Source organism: Chelonoidis abingdonii, chromosome 17, assembly GCF_003597395.2.
Source record: "Chelonoidis abingdonii isolate Lonesome George chromosome 17, CheloAbing_2.0, whole genome shotgun sequence".
NCBI classification, from domain to species: Eukaryota; Metazoa; Chordata; order Testudines; family Testudinidae; genus Chelonoidis; species Chelonoidis abingdonii.
The window spans coordinates 12,306,992-12,325,075 of record NC_133785.1 but is presented as its reverse complement, the minus strand read 5'-3'; the positions used below and the strand labels follow the sequence as shown (position 1 = coordinate 12,325,075).

The 18,084-nt window shown below is 38.0% G+C and overlaps 1 protein-coding gene across 2 annotated transcripts in view; it reads left to right on the top strand.

The window, feature by feature from the left end:
- The window catches only part of BICD2 (BICD cargo adaptor 2), a 151,331-nt gene extending 133,474 nt beyond the window's left edge, over positions 1-17,857 (top strand). Inside the window, exons 7-8 of one of the 2 annotated variants that reach the window (XM_032804164.2) lie at positions 12,247-12,457; positions 15,677-17,857. In XM_032804164.2, the coding sequence (XP_032660055.1) occupies positions 12,247-12,457; positions 15,677-15,682 (217 nt within the window). In that variant the 3' untranslated portion in view covers positions 15,683-17,857. Of the gene's footprint in view, positions 1-12,246 lie in introns of both variants that reach the window. The other variant, XM_032804163.2, reaches the window with a different exon arrangement.
- The last annotated feature ends 227 nt before the right edge of the window (positions 17,858-18,084 follow it).

Sequence of the window (18,084 nt, the reverse complement as noted above, 5' to 3'; positions counted from 1 at the left end):
TTTAGCTGTTTGTTTATTTTATCCACAAAGAAGCTGGTAAAATAGCACAGATGTAGAGAGAACTCAGGTGAAACAAGAGATCTTATTTCATACATTTCCAGAAAAATATTTGAATCAAGAGGCTACTTCCAAAGAGCCATAAAGCTGTTAATGAGGGTCCTTTGGTTAAGGGGCTATATTAGCAGCGCCAAATAAGGAAACCTCAATAATGAATGTAGAGGATTAACTATTCTGGAAGGAATTTTTATACAGGAATCTTACCAAATTTAAACTTCCAAGTAGATACAGTTTTAAAAGTCATCAAATTTGAGCCAGATATTTAAAAGCACATGCAGTAGTTGATTCTTTTTACAATTATCAAATCAGGTTATTTAAACTGTGATTTTGTAATTTATTTGTTGAGAAGCTTGAAAATAAGATTTATTTTCTATGAAACAGTTTTCCTGTAAAATTCTGATGAGATTGAAATTAACATGGCTAAAATGTCAAGGTAGAGCAGGTCAAAATATGTTTCTAGACTGACAGTCATTTACAGAAAAAGTTACAAAGGGCTACATTTCCTAAGGCTCATTATGGAACAGAACACAATATTAGAATAGATAAGAAATATACCAACCTTGGAATTTAAACAGAAGTTAGTATTTTTTATTAATTCAGTAAGGAAACATGGAGGAAGAAGACTGCAGCCTTCCTGGCAGTTGCTTTGAGCCATCTGCACTCAACTGTGAATAAATCAAAACACCATGATTGTAATTTTTCAGCAGTCCCTAATACATGGGAATGGTGATTCAGCAGAGGTCCAGGGATTTACAGCATCTGAGGCTAAAGATCAAGAACACATGCTAGAATGAAAGTGTGTGGTCATAAGAAGTTGACTTGGTGAAGGACAGAAAATAACTGGCCCACAAGTCATTATTTAAGAAGCTATTGTACTATGGCAGTCTAAATACAGGGCATTACTGCAGGTTTGGGAGAGAAGCTTCAGGAAAAACCCAAACCCTGATCAAGCAGGTATTAATTAATCACTAGCATAGAAAAGCTGAAAGAAAGGCGGAAGATACTTTGGTTTCAATTTGAAGACTGGCTAATACTGATTCCATTGTTTTACTCCTTCCTCTTGTCTGACTTAGCTTGCCCAGGTCCTAAAGATAACATTTTACCATATTAGGGAACACACCTGCACCCTTCTAAAAAACCCACTGAACCCAGGATGTGTACATAATGATCTTTTTACTGTGACCATTATCGTTCCCAGGACATAATTGGCAGCCTTGTGATTGCAAGTACCTCCAGGGCGAGGTTTGTTTCTTTAGTTTGGACAAAATTCCTCTCTTACCATGATTTTCCTTTATTTGTAACTGAACACAGAATTGACCAGGTCCCTACCTACAAACACTCAGACCCTGCTCCCTGTGCTGCACTGCCTATATCCCTTTGCTAACCCTCTATTTATATCCATGAGTTAGAGCAAAGGTCCCAGATTTTCAAAGGCACTTGGGCATTGCTGCCCTCGCTCAGCGTTGCAACACCTAACTCATTTAGGAGCCTAATCAAAAGGGATTTAAGTGCTTCAATCCCATTGATGGAATTTAGACTCCTAAATCCCTTTTGAAAGTGAGATTTAGGCTCCTGAATCTGTAGGATTTGTGGCACTGAGTGAGGGCAGCAATGCCCCAAAACCTTTGAAAATCTGGGCCAAAGAGACCAATGTGATCCAGTGTGAGTCAACAGAACAGTCTGCACTGCCCCTACAAGGACCTGACTCTGACACTTGGTCACACTACAGCACTAAGAATACACGAATAAGAACAAAATGCCAAGATTCAGCAAAAAGACCATAGTAGTAAGACTTACTGTGTCAGGAAATAATGCATGCGAAGATCAAAGCAGCTAAGGAAATAAGCAAGATATAATTTCAGGATGAGGAGCAAATATTCCTGTAAAAGCGTGCAAATTCAACTGGAGACATAAAAGCAAAAGCAAAATGAGACACTTATCCATTCCAAAGACAAAACATTTTCAAACGTGGTGTTCGTGTGTTATGTAAGAACCTGAAACCTAGTCAGATCAAATAAATCCGTTCAGACCATTCTGCAGAAATATTCTGCCTCTTCTTCTAACAGAAGAAAAGTGCTTTAGTTCTGCAAGGAGGACAAAATGAACACTAGCAGAAAAAAAGAACTTGCCACAGCAAATTACAGATTCCCTGCATCAGAGAGAAGGTTGCTGAATCCACTGAGCTGAGCATGAGCCTGAGGAAAGTGGTTATATAGAACATAGCAAACAAAACCTTACAGTGAATCTCTAGAGGGAAACCATCTTCCCAGAAGCTAAGTGAAAATGAGACGAGAATAGATGTTTTCCCTCCAGAATGAAGATGGAACCGTAATTAAGAAATGGCATTCAGTGGAGAGTAGATGACTTTGACAAGCAGTGTACAAGTGCACCTAGATGTAATTAACAAGTGTCCTGACACTCCAGTACTTCAGCAATAGGAGGTGAAGGGGAAGGCAAACTCTGCAACTAGTCAGCAGGAGGGAAGATGACGATGTATTAGAAAATGTCGGTAAGGCGAGGATAGTGCATAGTCTGAGACTAGTATTAGAGTTGAAGGAGACTAGTCCAAGAAGGCTGTCAGAATAACAGAACCAGGCTGTGACTTCTACCACCCAAACAGCAATTAATGAATAATTACTGTTTACCATCACAGAGAAGGCATCTAACTGGCAGTGTGAAAATGAAATGAAGGAAACAAATCTAAACAGTGGCAGAGTGGTTAAAATACCAAAGCTAATTTGGAGGCTAGCCTCTTGTTCAGACATCATAGGGCCTACAGAACACTAAAGAAGAGCTTAACAGTGGAAGCTGTAAACTGAACCAGAGCACAGTGAAACTTACATGTAAGAGAAATGCATAACTAAATGGTCTTTGTATTGGACTGGGACGGTTTTGAAACAAGTTGTAGAATATTTCTAATATTGGATAAATGCTTGGTTCAGAGAAGCCAGGTGGAGAACTGTGATCTTGAACACAAGGCTAGAGTGGAGTCTCATAAGTCCTGATTTCTACAGCCAGTGGTACGGTATAGCTCAGGGACATTGAATGATCCTATGTGTGACACCTTTTCCAGGTCCGGCACTGTGCACTGTCAATGTCCTAGATGCAAGTAACAAGACACAGTGGCAAAAAAAAGAAAAATTCAAAATGTATTTGATAGAAATGGTGTAAAATGACACTAGTGGCTTCTTGTACTGATTTTATGTATTTATATTTAGACCAACAATGCACCTATCCTAGGATGTAGGCACTGCTGACATAAGACTGAAAAATACAGTGAAAATGGCCAACAGCTTCCCTCAAACCAGAATATGACCAGAGCTTGAAAATCAATAATGTTCTCGTATCCCCTTGAGGATAGCTTTATGAATAGGTTCATGACTGGGACTGCAGAGATCTGGGTTCAGTTCCCCACTCTGCCTCAGCTTTCCTGTGTGATTCTGGGCAAGTCACATAATTGCTGTGTACCCCAGTTCCACATCTGCAAAACTTGGATAATGAGACTTCTTCACCTCACAGGAGTGTTATAAATACTTGGCAGGTTTTGATTTTAACCAGTGAAGGCCTTGCCTATTTGAGAAGCTGCCGTTTTGATTAGCTGTTGGCCGGGTGCTCTGCATGAACGGGGCTTTAGAATTTACTCCCCAGTAAGTTCAAAACAGCTCCAAGCTTTTGGAAAAGAGCATGGGATGAGGGTTTGTATTTGCTCTAGTCTATGGGTACTTTCATGGCCCTCATTACCACACAATACGATCATCTGACCATTTTGAACTTAATGGGGAGTAAATTCTAAAGCCCCTTTCATGGAGAGCAGCCTGCCAACAGCTAATCAAAACGGCAGCTTCTCAAAAAGGCAGGGCCTTCATTGGTTAAAATCAAAACCTCAAGTGTCACTCAGTAACTAATAGGTAGCTAGTGGCGGAGAGCAGCTGCAGAGGCCCTCTGTTCTGTATACGTAGCCTAGATGGAAATTAAATGGTTCACCAGGGTTAATTTCACCCTGATACAGAAATGGAGTTTCCTGTGGATTTCATTTAATGGTCAATTCAATTTTTTTTTTTCCAAGTTTGGTCATGACCCTTCAGTAGGATAGAAGTAGGCAGACCCTTGTGGTAGAGCCCCATTGCATTCCTTGGAAGTGTGGAAGGACTGAAGGGTCCAGCTGTGTGGATCTGACCTTGGCCTTTGTATTATGGAGATATTTCTCCTGGGAAATATCAAGCTGCAGAAGAGATTCTCCATATAATTTATTTTCTAAACAGTTATTACAAATAATTCGCAAAAGTATTTATTCCATATGGCTGAGATAAGTGATTTAGGAAACTATATATTGGTTATAATCTGTACTTGATTCTTAGCCAAATGGCACCAATCCCATAATTAACTTTCTTTAAATGTGCAGTTCAGGTGAGTTTTCAGTGTAAGATATCCAGGAGATTAGGGAAAAAATAAGAAAAGTCAGAGTCAAGGTTTCTAATAGATATTTGAATTGGTTTGATATCTGCTCTCAAAATGTATAAATCTGAGGTCTTTTCTCTTTGATCTGATTTTTGGATTCATGTATTTTTTTTTTTAATACATTTGAAAGAATGGCTTAGCTTACATGGATCTGCAAAGCATGTGTGCTACAGATGTGTGATTCCACACAGGCAGACAGGTCAAGATTATGAAGCGACTTCATGAAATGTTTCAGACACTGGATTAAAACTAGGACCTTGATCCTGCAGTTGAATCCACACGAACTCATGTGCAAAGCCATAGTGACACCACTCAGGATTGGGTGGTCTTGGGATAACTGCATTTCAGTTAGATTGTTTTTCTCTTTTCTTTTCTGTTTGTTTTCCTTGCTATGCACTTTTGTGTCAAGGCAGCCGAGGGCATACGGATACTTATCTCTGTGTGTGTGTGTGTGTGTATTCATCTAAATGAAATGAGTTGGGAATTCAACACCTTCCAGAATTGAGACCTCAGTAAATGACAGCTAACTTATATAACCTTTAGTCAAGCAAAATTCCATGAAGTCCAGTGGGAGTTTGGCTTGAGAAAGAATCACAAAATTTGGCCTTACGTGAAAGAAAATTTGTAAATTAGAGGCTGGCCATCTAAAATGAACCACTGTAACTTTTTTTTGTTTTTCTCTCTACATTGCATGGTGAGCTGATGCAAGTGTCAGCCATTTAAAAATTGTCATTCTAATTAAATAAATTCAAATGGTGTTCAGCTTGGCTCTAAATCTTGCCTTCAGTACCCAGCCCAAATTAGGGATTGTTCTGGAGGTAGGGGAAAAAGGAAGAATCTTTACTTCTGCCCTCTAACCTACAAAACAGCAGCAGAATTACTGTGTGTTTTCTACTGTAGTCTTGGGTGGAAGGGTAACAGAGCTACATAATGACAGATTCACCTTCTTTTCCCTGACCTCTCTCTTCCTCCACATGCCCACTCCTCTAGCAGTATGAGCACACTGTTTCCTCTGCAGGTAAGGGCCTCTTCATTCCTGCTGCTGATGGTGGATTGTTAGGAATTTTCTCATCAAACTTATTTCAGATATAAAGACAGAGCTTAGTATGGCAGGACGACGCTAGTACCTCTTACAGCCATGCTGCTCTTAGTGTCTATTAGGGTCCATTTTCATTTAAATGTCTTTTAGCCATTGCTTTGATATATTTTCCATCTCTTAAGAGGAAAAATTGGGAGACTTTAATCCGCTCTGCTCTTAATTTCTAATGCAGGTGACAGTTTAATCTAATGTGGTAGAGGCTAAAGTAGCTGACATTGTTCCCAAAGAGGCTTCTTCAGTTAGCTCTTTCTACTTGTTATGCTTTACTGCTGTCTTATAAATTGGCATTGTACTGATCAAAACTGAAAAATGGGGAAAGGTAAATGGGTGTAATTAAGTGCAGGTGCCAGTAGCTACATGGGTTGCATTTGCAAATACAGATCTTAGCACAGTAGAAGAATATGGCAAAACATATGATTAAAAATATATCAGGATTAATTAACCATTCTGAACACACTGAAATTCAAGATGATCAAAAATGTATGCAGAAATAAGGAGAGATTGGCACGTGCAGTAAGTAATGCTAATGTTAAACTGCTTTGGAAAATGATGTCTTAAACCCTTGAGACATTGATTTCAGCATGCTTTTGATTTTTGTTTTTAAAGAATAATTTAGCTTTAGACATGGACATTTTAAATGTTTTTAACTTTTATTTTTATAGAGTCCTTCAGGAATTTTCCTCTCTCTGTATAATCTGAGTTTGAGGTTGTTTTTTTTTTTACAGTGTTGCTTATTTAAAATTTTACAAGTTGATGGTTTCCTTAAATTCTTGTTTTCCTGGTTAATCATCAGTGATAAAGTAAGCAACGTCAAAGCCTTATATTCAAGGTCTGCATCATAATATTCATAATATATATATGAGTAACATAATTCAAGTCTGTGCACGTACTGTAATTTTTATAATATAAAAAACAGTATGTGCACAGCAGACCTGAATTATGCTAATTTTATTTTCCTTTGTAAGCATAAAAGCTCAATTATTTTAGTTTCGAAAGTGTGTTTGGAACAAAGGAAACTTCAGTTCCACCCATCTAATGATGCTACATTGAATACATACTCTGAAATGTTGCTTTGCACAAAATGTGAATTTATAAAGAGCGAAGATATTTTGTTCTTACACTTGCAAAGCTACAAATCGATATCAGTGTATATAAAAACAAAGTCATGATGTTAGTGTGAATTGTTATACTGCATTGATATAAGGCAGTGCTGGAGTCCATGGTTTCTAAGTATACTTAGGAAAGGACTAACACTCTGTTGAAGAAAATTAAAATGCCAATAATAAACAGCCTAGGGGAGGAAAGCAGGTCAGTGGTCCCAGCACCCCGGTTGTGTAAAGTCTGCATCCACTTCTAGTAAAACCTGGATCTTTTTCAACCTGTTTAAATGGACCACTATTCTTATATGCAAAGTATCACTTTTCTGGTTCTACAAAGGAATCCTGAATAGTATCAGGCACAGAACCGATTAAGATACTGATTTATTTCACTTACAAAATAATTTAGCCTAAAGAACCATTCAAGAGAATGGATTCAGAAAAGAGAGCCATAAAATGTCTCATATGTTAGTAAAACTCCAAGACATTCTAACCTACACATGAGATCAGTCATTCAGGACAGTAAGAATCCCAACTACATTTCTGCTGCTGCTAGCAAGAAACCACCACCTATATTAATGAAATAGTGTGAGAATAAGATAGGCGGGGGGGAGGGGGGAATCTCATCATATTTTAAAAAATAGTAAATCATTTTCCATTGTCAGGTTTATAATGGCTTTCATTTGATGTTTAAGCTTACATTAGCAAAAAGCATGATGGTGCAATGGTTTTAGTGCAGTAGCCTTTCACAGGTGAAATCTTAGATTTAATTACAGCTTAGATCAAACATGCACTGAGTTTACTGGCCTTATTCTAGTCTCCTACAGGCATTTGTCCATGTTACCAAACTACCACCCAGCTTGGCACAACTGATAGTCTTTGATCAAGAGATGCCTAGATAATCCTCAGCTTGCAATGTTCCTGCTATTAAGGTCCATTAGCAAAGCTGTGTGGGAAGCTATATTCTGTTTTGCTGCTGTATTCTTGTTCCTAGCCAGCCTCTCACTTTCAGAGGGACTAAAAGTGAAATCCACCCCCCTCACCTCCTCAGAGTCTTTTAATACAATTTTTGCAGTGGAAATCAAATGAATGGCTGCAGCAGTTATAAATCAGCCTCACTGTATTGAGGTTGGGGGCTGAAGTGTGCAGTTCAGATAGAACCAAACTATCAATTTCTTTTCAATCTGAAAATAGTTGGAAAAGCAGAGAAATTCTGCTCTGATGTTGATCCTGTTACCTCAGTGAGGACTGAGGGGTGGGTGTGGCTGGGGGTAGCTGCTCTGTGTAGCATTGGCTTCCAGCAGTCCTACACTAAGAACACAAGGGGTATAAACTGGGACCGAATTTGGCCTAATGAATTGTCATCTTTTTAGGGCCAGATCACATTCTACTGCAGGGGAAAAAAACAAGAGGTCACAAGCGACTATGAAAACTCCATTGGCTTACAGTAGCCCAGTTTCCAAAGAGTCTGGTTTGGGGAAGGAGGTGGTGGATTTGCCTCCTCATGGTGTCAAACTGGTGTGTGCTCCCTCTTCCAAACACCATGGATGTTCCAAGAACTGCAGGAAAATCACACAGATCTCTGGCCATCCTGGGAGATCTTTAGTCCTTTTGGACTATTCCTTGTGCTTTCAGCCTCCCCCCTCACCTTTTGGCAACAAAATCCATCTCCATCTGCCAGCATAGAGGGGATGGTGCAGCAATTAGTACTGATAGGGTCCAAATGATTCATTCCTGTGAACATCTCTCTGCAGGATTGCTGGGACATGCAGCATAGGGCAGCTATCCCCCAGCTATCCCCAGCTGTCCTCATTTCATAGGTGGGGAAGTTCTGCAGGGAAGCTTACATGGGACTGCAGGGAAGCTTACTGGGAGGGGAAGGGAAATGATGGTCCTAAAGGTTAATTTTTCCTCCATCCAGCACATTTAGGGAAACTTAAACTTGTTTCCTGTTGCTCCCTTCCTTCCCCAATACCAGTGACAGATCAGAGTGGATGACTTGGCCCATAATTTGGGAAGTATGAAGTCTGGTTCCTCTAGCTTTGGAGCGTTTTTTCAATTTTGCCTTGGAAATATATCTGTTGTACTAAACTCCTCTTCCTATTTACACAGGGTGTGAGGTACTCACAGTTCTTCGCCACTCCTTCCTGTGCATGGCATGGATTTTTAAGTCTTGCAGCTGTAGTACTTTTCTCTTCAAGCTTCTTTTGACAGGGTCTTTCCATCTTTCCTTGGTCTTTCCTTGGTCTTCCGCATCCTTTCTTGCTCCCCTCTTCCCCCCATGCTTTTGTTTTTCTCCCATTCTTTTCACAAGTCCAGACCACCTCAAGCATACTCTCTCCAACCTATCTATCACTGAGAGTCCCAAGTTTATCTCCCCCCTAATGAATTCCAGGTGCACTCTGTCAATCCTCCACTTACCTGCCATTTGTCTCAGTATATTATTTTCTACTATCTGTATCTTTTTTTCTTCCATTTCTGTAAGACTCATCTTTTCCAAACCATAGATTAAGCAGGGACAAATGCATGCACTTTTCCTTTCAATTTGTTACTTAATTACAGGTCCCACAGCACTCCTGCCACCTTTTTCACTGCTGTCCCAGCACACTGGGTTCTTCTTTTCAATTCTCTGGATGTCTCTCCAGTAGTGCTAAGTGTACTTCCAAAGTACACAAATTCTTTTTCCGAATCAGCTTAAGAACAGCCATACTGGATCAGACCAATGGTCCATATAGCCCAGTAACCTGTCTTCCAACAGCGACCAATGCCGAGTGCTTCTGGCAGAATGAACAGAACAGGTAATCATCGAGTGATCCATCATCTATTATTCACTCCCAGCTTCTGGCAATCAGGAGGCTGGGGACACCCATAGGGTTGCATTCCTGACCATCTTAGCTAATAGCAATTGATGGACCTATCCTCCATGAAGTTATCTAGTTCCTTTTTCAACTCAGTTATACTTTTGGACTTCACAGCATCCCCTGTGATCACCTAATCAGTTACGGATCCATGAGAGGACCTTCTTTCTCATTCCATGACTGCGTATTTTGCTTAAGAGCCTTTGGTGAGGGACCTTGTCAAAGGCTTTCTGAATGTCCAAGTACACAATATTCACTGGATCACCCTTGTCCATATCTGTTGACCCCCCTCAAAGAATTCTAATAAATTGGTGAGGAACAATTTCCCTTTACAAAAACCATGTTGACTCTTCCTGTAACAAATGGTGTACATATATGTGTCTGATAATTCTGTTTTTTGTTTTTTTTACTATAGTTTCAACCAGTTTGCCTGGTACTGAAGTTACGCTTACCAGCTTATAATTGCCAGGATCACCACTGGAGCCTTTTTAAAAAATTGGCATCACATTAGCTATCCTCCAGTCATTTGGTATAGAAGTTCATTTAAATGATAGGTTACATTCCACAGTTAGTAGTTCTGCAGTAGCTTTTCTCCTGAAATGTCAATCAGCCACCCTTCTTACACTTTCCCTACTTGCACAACTTCAATTTTCTTTGTGTTTACCTTCCAACCATGGTCTTCAAACACAGATGCCAGCTCTGATACTATATTAGCTAATTTCTCTTTGCTGTCAGCCAAAGGGCCTGATCGTCAGCATACATAGTTTTCTCTGTCTTCCTGCTGGCTTGATTCTCTTACTAATTACCTCCATAACTAGGCTGAAGAGAAGAGGCGTCAGCACACTGCTTTGTCTCAATCCCACCATCACCTCAAAACTCTCCAAGGATTCCATGTATTGTTACCATCTTAGGTCTTTACTCTCGCTACATCTCCTCCATGAGAAAAAAAGTAGATTCCCATCTATGGCACTGAGTCTAGTTGTCCCTGGTACGCTAACCTACACTGCAGTCTGAGTGCCCTGAAGTTTGACATGAGCATTTAGGGGCCACTGTTGGATACTTTCTTCAATATGTATTTCAAAATAAAAACTTTTCTCCTGCAAACTCAGTTAGGGCTGGTCTACACTATGGGGTAAAATCGATTTTAGATATGCAATTTCAGCTACGTGAATAACGTAGCTGAAGTCGAATATCTAAAATCGATTTACTCACCCATCCTCACAGCACGGGATCGATGTCCGCGGCTCGCGGATGCATTGGAGTTGGTGGAGTTCCGGAATCGATATAAGCGCGCTCAGGGATCAATATATCCTGTCTAGATTAGACGCGATATATCGATCCCTGAGCAATAGATTTTAACGCGCCGATACGGCGTGCAGTCTAGACGTGGCCTTAGACAGCAGGCTGGCCTCTGCTGCTGTTGAAGTCAATGGGAAAATAATCGGGCCATTTATAAGGCACAGTCTGTGAATCTGCATTTGAATGCAGATTTTTTTTCCCCCTCTCTGCTTTAGATTATACATTACTAGTAGCTTGACAATACATCTCACAAGAAGGATCTCCCTGGTGGAGGTTTGGCTTTGATTTTTGTGAAGATGCTCAGTTTTACAGATGTGGCCATGAGAAATTTCTGCTGGTGTACAGACATATTTATTTTTACAGCCACACTTATTATATTTACATACACTAACCACACACCTACACGTGAAGGACTTCATTTAAAATTGCTTATGGTGCATGATGCAATTTTAATAGCTCCCAAGCTCAGTGAAAGTGGTTACAGATTAAACAGCTCACAGGCATTTGTGGAGCTTGCCCTGCAAGATGCCATGTAACATTGGAAGGGCCCATCTTTTCTTTGTTAGACATTCATTTCAAAACCGTTATATTGAAAACTATGATTTTTGCATAAAAAGACATACTTGCTCAAAACAAAACAGCAATAAAACACTAATGTCTGGTCTCTTACACCAGCAAACAGGGCAGGCAAAACTGGAGTTTGGGAATCTACATCTGTTCCTCTTTTATAAAAAAAAAAAAATCTAGTCCAACAGTATTGGGCAGCTTGTAGGCCTTTTCTTTGGGACAGGGATAGTGACTGAACTTAATATGAGGTTGGATTTGCATTGGAACATACTGACAAGGGGAATTTATTAAAAGTCTTTCAGCCTCATGGAAAATAGGGAAATGAATTCATTTGAGTCAATGGTAAAATGGCATTAATGGTCATTTCATTAAAAGTTATAGGACCCTTTTGTTGTGACCTATACTTTAGTTCTAAAGTCCTAACATTCTGTAATAGAATGCCCCATTTCTGTGAAGAATGAGTCATCAAATGTAACTCATCACTACCAGGTCAAGTGTGGGGTGCTCAATTTTCAGACAGAGCCCCCTCCCAGAGCTTCTAGGTCTCATACTTGGGTAGTCAGGGAGGCCTATAATGAGTACCTTCATACATAAAATGGGAGAAGTTGAGCACTAAATGTGGGATTTGGAGATCCACAGAAGAAAATAATTGTGGTGCAGTGGTTTTGCTGAAGTTTCTATATAAATATGCACACAACAGATTACAAAACTTCTTCCTATCAGCCTGTGGCCGTGTCCACTGAGCACAAAGGATTCATGCTTTGTAGTGGAAAATAGGGTTGCTAAAGATTCTTGATATATTTCATTGCAGATGTGACGAATATGTCACACAGCTGGATGAAATGCAGCGCCAGCTCGCAGCAGCTGAAGATGAGAAGAAGACTCTGAACTCCTTGCTTCGTATGGCAATCCAGCAAAAACTGGCACTGACCCAGCGCCTGGAGCATCTGGAGCTTGACCATGAGCAGTCCAAAAGGGTGCGCACTAAATCTGCTTCCAAAGCCAAGACCAGTAACCCGAGTGTAAGTCATATCCGGTCCTGTGGAGACAGATCTGAGGGGTCTGTCCTTAACAACCAGGTGTTTTGTGAGAAGTATAAGATCTATTGTGACTAGAAGAGGCATGTAGGAAATCATATTATGCATCTAATTTTTATGCTGTAATTGTCAGCATAAATCCCCACTATCTAATGTTGTGGTGAGTTGACTTGTACTAGTATGTTGTTAAACCATGTAATACAAATGGTATTATGGTGGTCTTAACTGTAACTAATTCATACGTATGGAGATCTTATTAACAAGTTAATAGTGGAAAGGAACTTTTGTTTCCACGGTTAACATGTATGGTTTTGCTGTTTATGGCTAAGTGTTAAAAGTTTATACGTGATATACTTCATCTGGTGTTACTAACTGTAGTTTGATTAGCACAAATGTGATCCTTTCCCCAGGGTTACAGCATCCTTCAAATAAAAAAAAAAAAAAAAAAGCTTTCCCAAAAAAAAGCAAACCTAAAATCTCCTTGTTAATTTGGTTTGAAAAGTGGTGAAATGCAACACTGGAAATTATATGTGTAACATGGAAATGCAGAACATTTCAAAATCAGTACCAAAGCTAGATTTGCCCGCTGTGGCAGTCATCAGAAATTTTCTGCCATATCATCACTGATCAAAGTCCCAAAAGGCTTTTATAAGCTATAAAAGTTGGAGAAATATAGGATACATTCTTAAACTCTGCTTTCTTCTCTACTTCAGAGGATTAACCTAAAGAAACTTGCACATTTATAGTCTATTAAAAATATGCAATATTACCCCATCTGAAATAAAATTGAAAATTAAAAATATTAGGATCCTAACTGATATGCAGTTTCACATTAAAGTTATGCTGTGAAAAAGTGTCATGTATGGAAAGGATGTTTGTGGTCTCTTGTTGCTTTTTGCAGCATAAAAGTTTGGAAAAAAAGGTGTTTTACATATTAGTATATCCACACCATATCTGTACAGAATTTATATGACTATGTTCTACTATTTTTAAGTCACAATACAGTTTTTCTCAGCTCTCAGTATTAATCTTAATAGGATAGTGTTTCAGAGCTCTGTTTGTGCGTTTTTTTAATATTAAAAAAAAAAATTGCATTCCTTATGCAAGCACACCTTTCACAGGGCTCTACATTATAGGCACAGGAAATTTAACCCATTCATCTTGTTAATAAATATTAATGAAGTAGGTTAGCATATATATTAATCTTAAAAAAAAATACCTTGTCTGCTATTGGACTTTTAAGGGGCCTTTTTAGCCACTTAATTTCAATATGTTTGATAACATAAAGTGTACTTCATAATTGGTGCCTATACAAGTGATAAATATACAAGATTGAAAAATGTTGCTTTTAAAATTGTGGAAAATTTGTGGAGCACAATAAGGCACATTTTTTTAAAAAAAAACAAAAGTTTTTAAAGTGCCTAGTCTCAAACTTTATTTTAATGTAAAGCCCTGTTCATTTTGTACTTTTTCAAATAATTTTGTATGCTTATAGTATTAACTAAAAGTAATCCAAGACTGCACAGTTGTCTGCTGATAGTGATGTTTTCTAAAGCCATTCTAATGATCCTGGTGTAGTACTGCCTCATTTCACTACCATTTCTTGTAGATGGTCAGCAGCTTGCTTCCTGTGTATTGCCGCCCTGCCTATAAGTAGTCAGGAGATATCACAATATAAATATAAAGTAATAAGGAGCGCAGCCTGCTTTTCCAATGGAGGGAAAACATAGTCTTTGGTTTCTGAGAGATTTTTAAAAATGCTTCTAAAATCCACACAAGTAAATTGTGAAGAAATCTGACATCAGAGTTATGAAAAATCTTGTTTTAAAAGAAATATTTGAATGTGGTATCCTTAAATTTGGTGCCAGAATCACATTAGTCAATATCTTTTTTTTTTTAAAGAGTGGATTTTCCAGGACTAGTGTATTGCCCAATTACCTGGGTACGTGAGACGTTTAAAAAGACAGTAATTGTGGCCCTAAAAGCAGGCCCCTGTGCATCAATTATTACTTCATTTTTAGAAAACGCTGTGTTCTCCTGAATCTGAGCTTTAATATTGCTGTGTAGCAGGTTTGATATTTTTAGAAGCAAAACACCTTTTAACAATTTTCAATCCTGCTTTTCTCTTCTTTGCTGCACAATCCTCTAAAAGGCCTTTATTCTTCTCATTTTTGCATTGTGGGTAATTATAAAGAATGCCTTGTAAAAGTAAGCATTTAGATTACTAACTCATTTTGCTCCATTAGAAGCAGCTATCATTTTGTTTCCAGTTTGGTAGGAAGTTGTTAATACAATTTGTATTGCTTCCCTGTCTCTAGTGGTAGTATTGTCACAACCTAGTAATGATAGAAAAGGTAAATTTAAGAAACGACATGCGTTGATTAGTTTTAAAGTCAGTTGAAACTTTATGGGAAGATTTCAGTGTTATCAGAAGGTAACTATTACTATCCATATTGGCTCACATTGTCAGTACAAAATATGGATAGTTTTGCTACATTGCAACCAGCTTAGTAATCCTTTCTATTTTTATTCATCTCTATGGCTCTTAAAATAAAAAAACAGCTGGACTATTTAAGCTTGTCAAGTGTATGTTTTAAAACCTCATCTAAAGAGAAATGAGCAACGGTGCATAGGTGACCTGTTCCTGCTGTGTGTATGTTTAGATTAATATATTTAAGATTATGGGGGCTAGTACTTTTGTGAAACAAATCTCTTGAAACTTACCTATGCTATGTTAAGTCTTTCATTTCCCTTTCAATGGGTTGGGATTTAGCTTGGAAAACTTATTAAGCCATCACCTACCTCTGCAAGCAGGCTCTTCTTTTGAATGATTGCCGTTCTCTGCATTGGCCTGCATGACATACTGACCTGCATGTCTTTGGAGAACCTAAATCTCCATTGATAATGGCTTTCGCATACTCACTGCTGTATCTTTTGCGGAAAAGCATAGCTTTATTCAGTACTTGTAAGAAACCTTCCTGCAAAGCTGTTGCTTCTGAGCAGTACTCATGTAAAGCATTGTTCATTAGCTTGGAAAGCACATGCCAACTAAAGTGACTGCCTCTTCCTTGGGGAAACTAACAGATGCATCTCAACCGACTAACCTGCTATGGAGATCTTGCAGTGCACTCTGTATTAAGTCAGTTCTTTAACTGATGAATGAGTACCAATTTTTCTAATGTTATTCTGTTTTCCATTTTTCAGCTTTAGAGTAGTTCCTGGAGAAGGCCTTTCCAACAGTGCAACAGTATTTCTTAGCCTGCCTCATTATGGTTAACAGTGGTAGCCTGTTGCACAAAGAATGGAAGCCACTGACCTGATCCTAGATTGTTGGGTTTTTTTAAAAAACAACTTTTCCAATATACTACCTGCAATTTTACTATTATGTCTCAAGTTATAAAACAAACAAGCTTTACCTGTAAGTGCTGCTGCAGGAAGAAAACTTTACAAGTGCTGAAGAAACCTACTTCAAATGTAATGATCACCATATTAGTTTATGATCTACTAGAAATGTTCAGATGGGGGAATTTTTCTTATTTCATTGCAGATATTCATTTTTTATCTGATTGTTAAACCTGTGCACTTTTGATATTTTGATATTTTACTTTAGCTTCTTTTAATTCCTTATGTAGAAGAGTTTATATAAAATGCAGTGGTCTGTGCTCATAGTCTCCCCATTTTGGGCTTGTGCTTGTTGATTTTCTACATCAGCATGTGGGAGAGATTTGGACTATTTTTGATTTTGCTGTAGACAGTGTTTAGAAAAAGAGTTTCAACACAAAATCCAGGAGCTCTGCTAAACTATATATGTGCTGTGCTCCAGCAGCTTTTTTTATTATTATAAAATGTTTAAGCTTTATGTGTTAAAATTACTGATTTTTAACTGCCATGTTCATTAAGAAATCCAGGGTATTCAAATTCTGGGGTTTTTTTCATATTGTATTATTATTCTTAGGAATAGTTCAATGTAACAAGAAGAAAACTTGACTTTGCTCTAGTTAAACCAGTAATAGGCACTTGAACAATATGAAATAAGTAGTGTTACCTATAAATTCCAGAATTTCTGGGTTTTAGGAAGGTGTGAAGTATTATTGATTAACAGAATTTTATACAACTATATGGTTTAAATTCCAAATTGGAATTGTTGTGTTACTTCTTCGTTTTATTGTGCCAAATTATGGTACAGTTAGAAAGGAAAAAAGTCTAAAGTTGTCAATGAACAGGGTGTTCTATTTCAGCACCTTTTTGTCATTAATTATTGCCAGTAGTGCCTTTAATAATTTAAGTGAGAATCCTAGAATAGCTTAGTCTATACAAGAAGAAATGAACAGTTGTTTTGGAACTTAGTGAAGATGTGGAGCAATAAGTGCAAAGCGAACTCCCCTTCCGCACGTTTTTAATGGGTAGTCTTAATAGAGAGATTATATATACACAAGAAATTGTAAAAAATACTGTTAGTCAATGATACTTCATCATGCAGATCCTTGCAAATTCAGGGGTATAGGAAAAAAACAAAACAAAACGAACCCGAATACACTTTGGGAACCAAATGGACTTTTATTGAACAAATGAGCAAGATGTATTAACACATTTGTGGCTGCAGTACAGAGGCTGTATTGGGAACGTTAATGTTCTGTTAGCAGTGTATGGTGGTGAATACAGTTTAACCATAGTATCGTTTGGAAATGTGAAAGACAAGACATTAATACCTACTCTTGCATGTTGTATCTAATCATTGTAATTTCAGGAAACAGAAAGTGAAAAGTGCATCAACAAGCTGTACCTACCTACCTTGGTGCTGTTTGTGGAGGCTAGTGTGAATCATTAAATTGGTACTTTGCAGGGGGGGCGGGGGGCGACTTCCATCCCTCAAAAAAAAAAAAAAGTACAAACTGTAATAATATTGTCAATGGGGAAAAGATTTCTGTTTGCTGGAAGAAGCATTATTATTCCTAGATGTGGGGACTTCTTATATTTTCATCTTCTGTTACAGTATTGATTCATAAGAAATATTGTTACATTTAAAAATTACTACATTTGTACATGGGTATTTATTTGAAATGATGTCAAAGTACTGTATTATGTTTTATGTGCATTATCTTTTAGTGGTGGATTGGTCTCCATTTAATGTCATATGCATGTACTCTTGCCAAGTAACCTTTACACAGATTTGAAAAAGTAAATGTCATTGGTTAAAAGAAAATTGTGGAAAGCTGATTCTTAAGGTATAACTGTGTGTTAATTTGATAACTTTAGGAGGCATAGGGGGCAAAATGTTACTTCCAAATTAATACAAAAAGTGTGTGTAATGTAGGAAAGCAATCTGCCTGTGTAAAGGTAGTCGCATTGGCAGTATCAATAAAAGAGAAAAGGAGATCTCTTCACTGTGTGTGTGTGAGATTTTTTTTGTTTTTGTTTTTGTTTTTTTTTGCAGTGTCTGCCAATTTAATTAGTTGAAATATTCCTAGGTCATTAAGAATCTTAGTGCAAGGTTAAATGAATATTTGTATTTTTTGTCATAGGTTTTACCTGGGAGAAACCTAAAAGATGATTATTTACATTTGCGTATAGTTTGAATAAAAAAAGGAACACTTATTATTAACTGTCGTTCA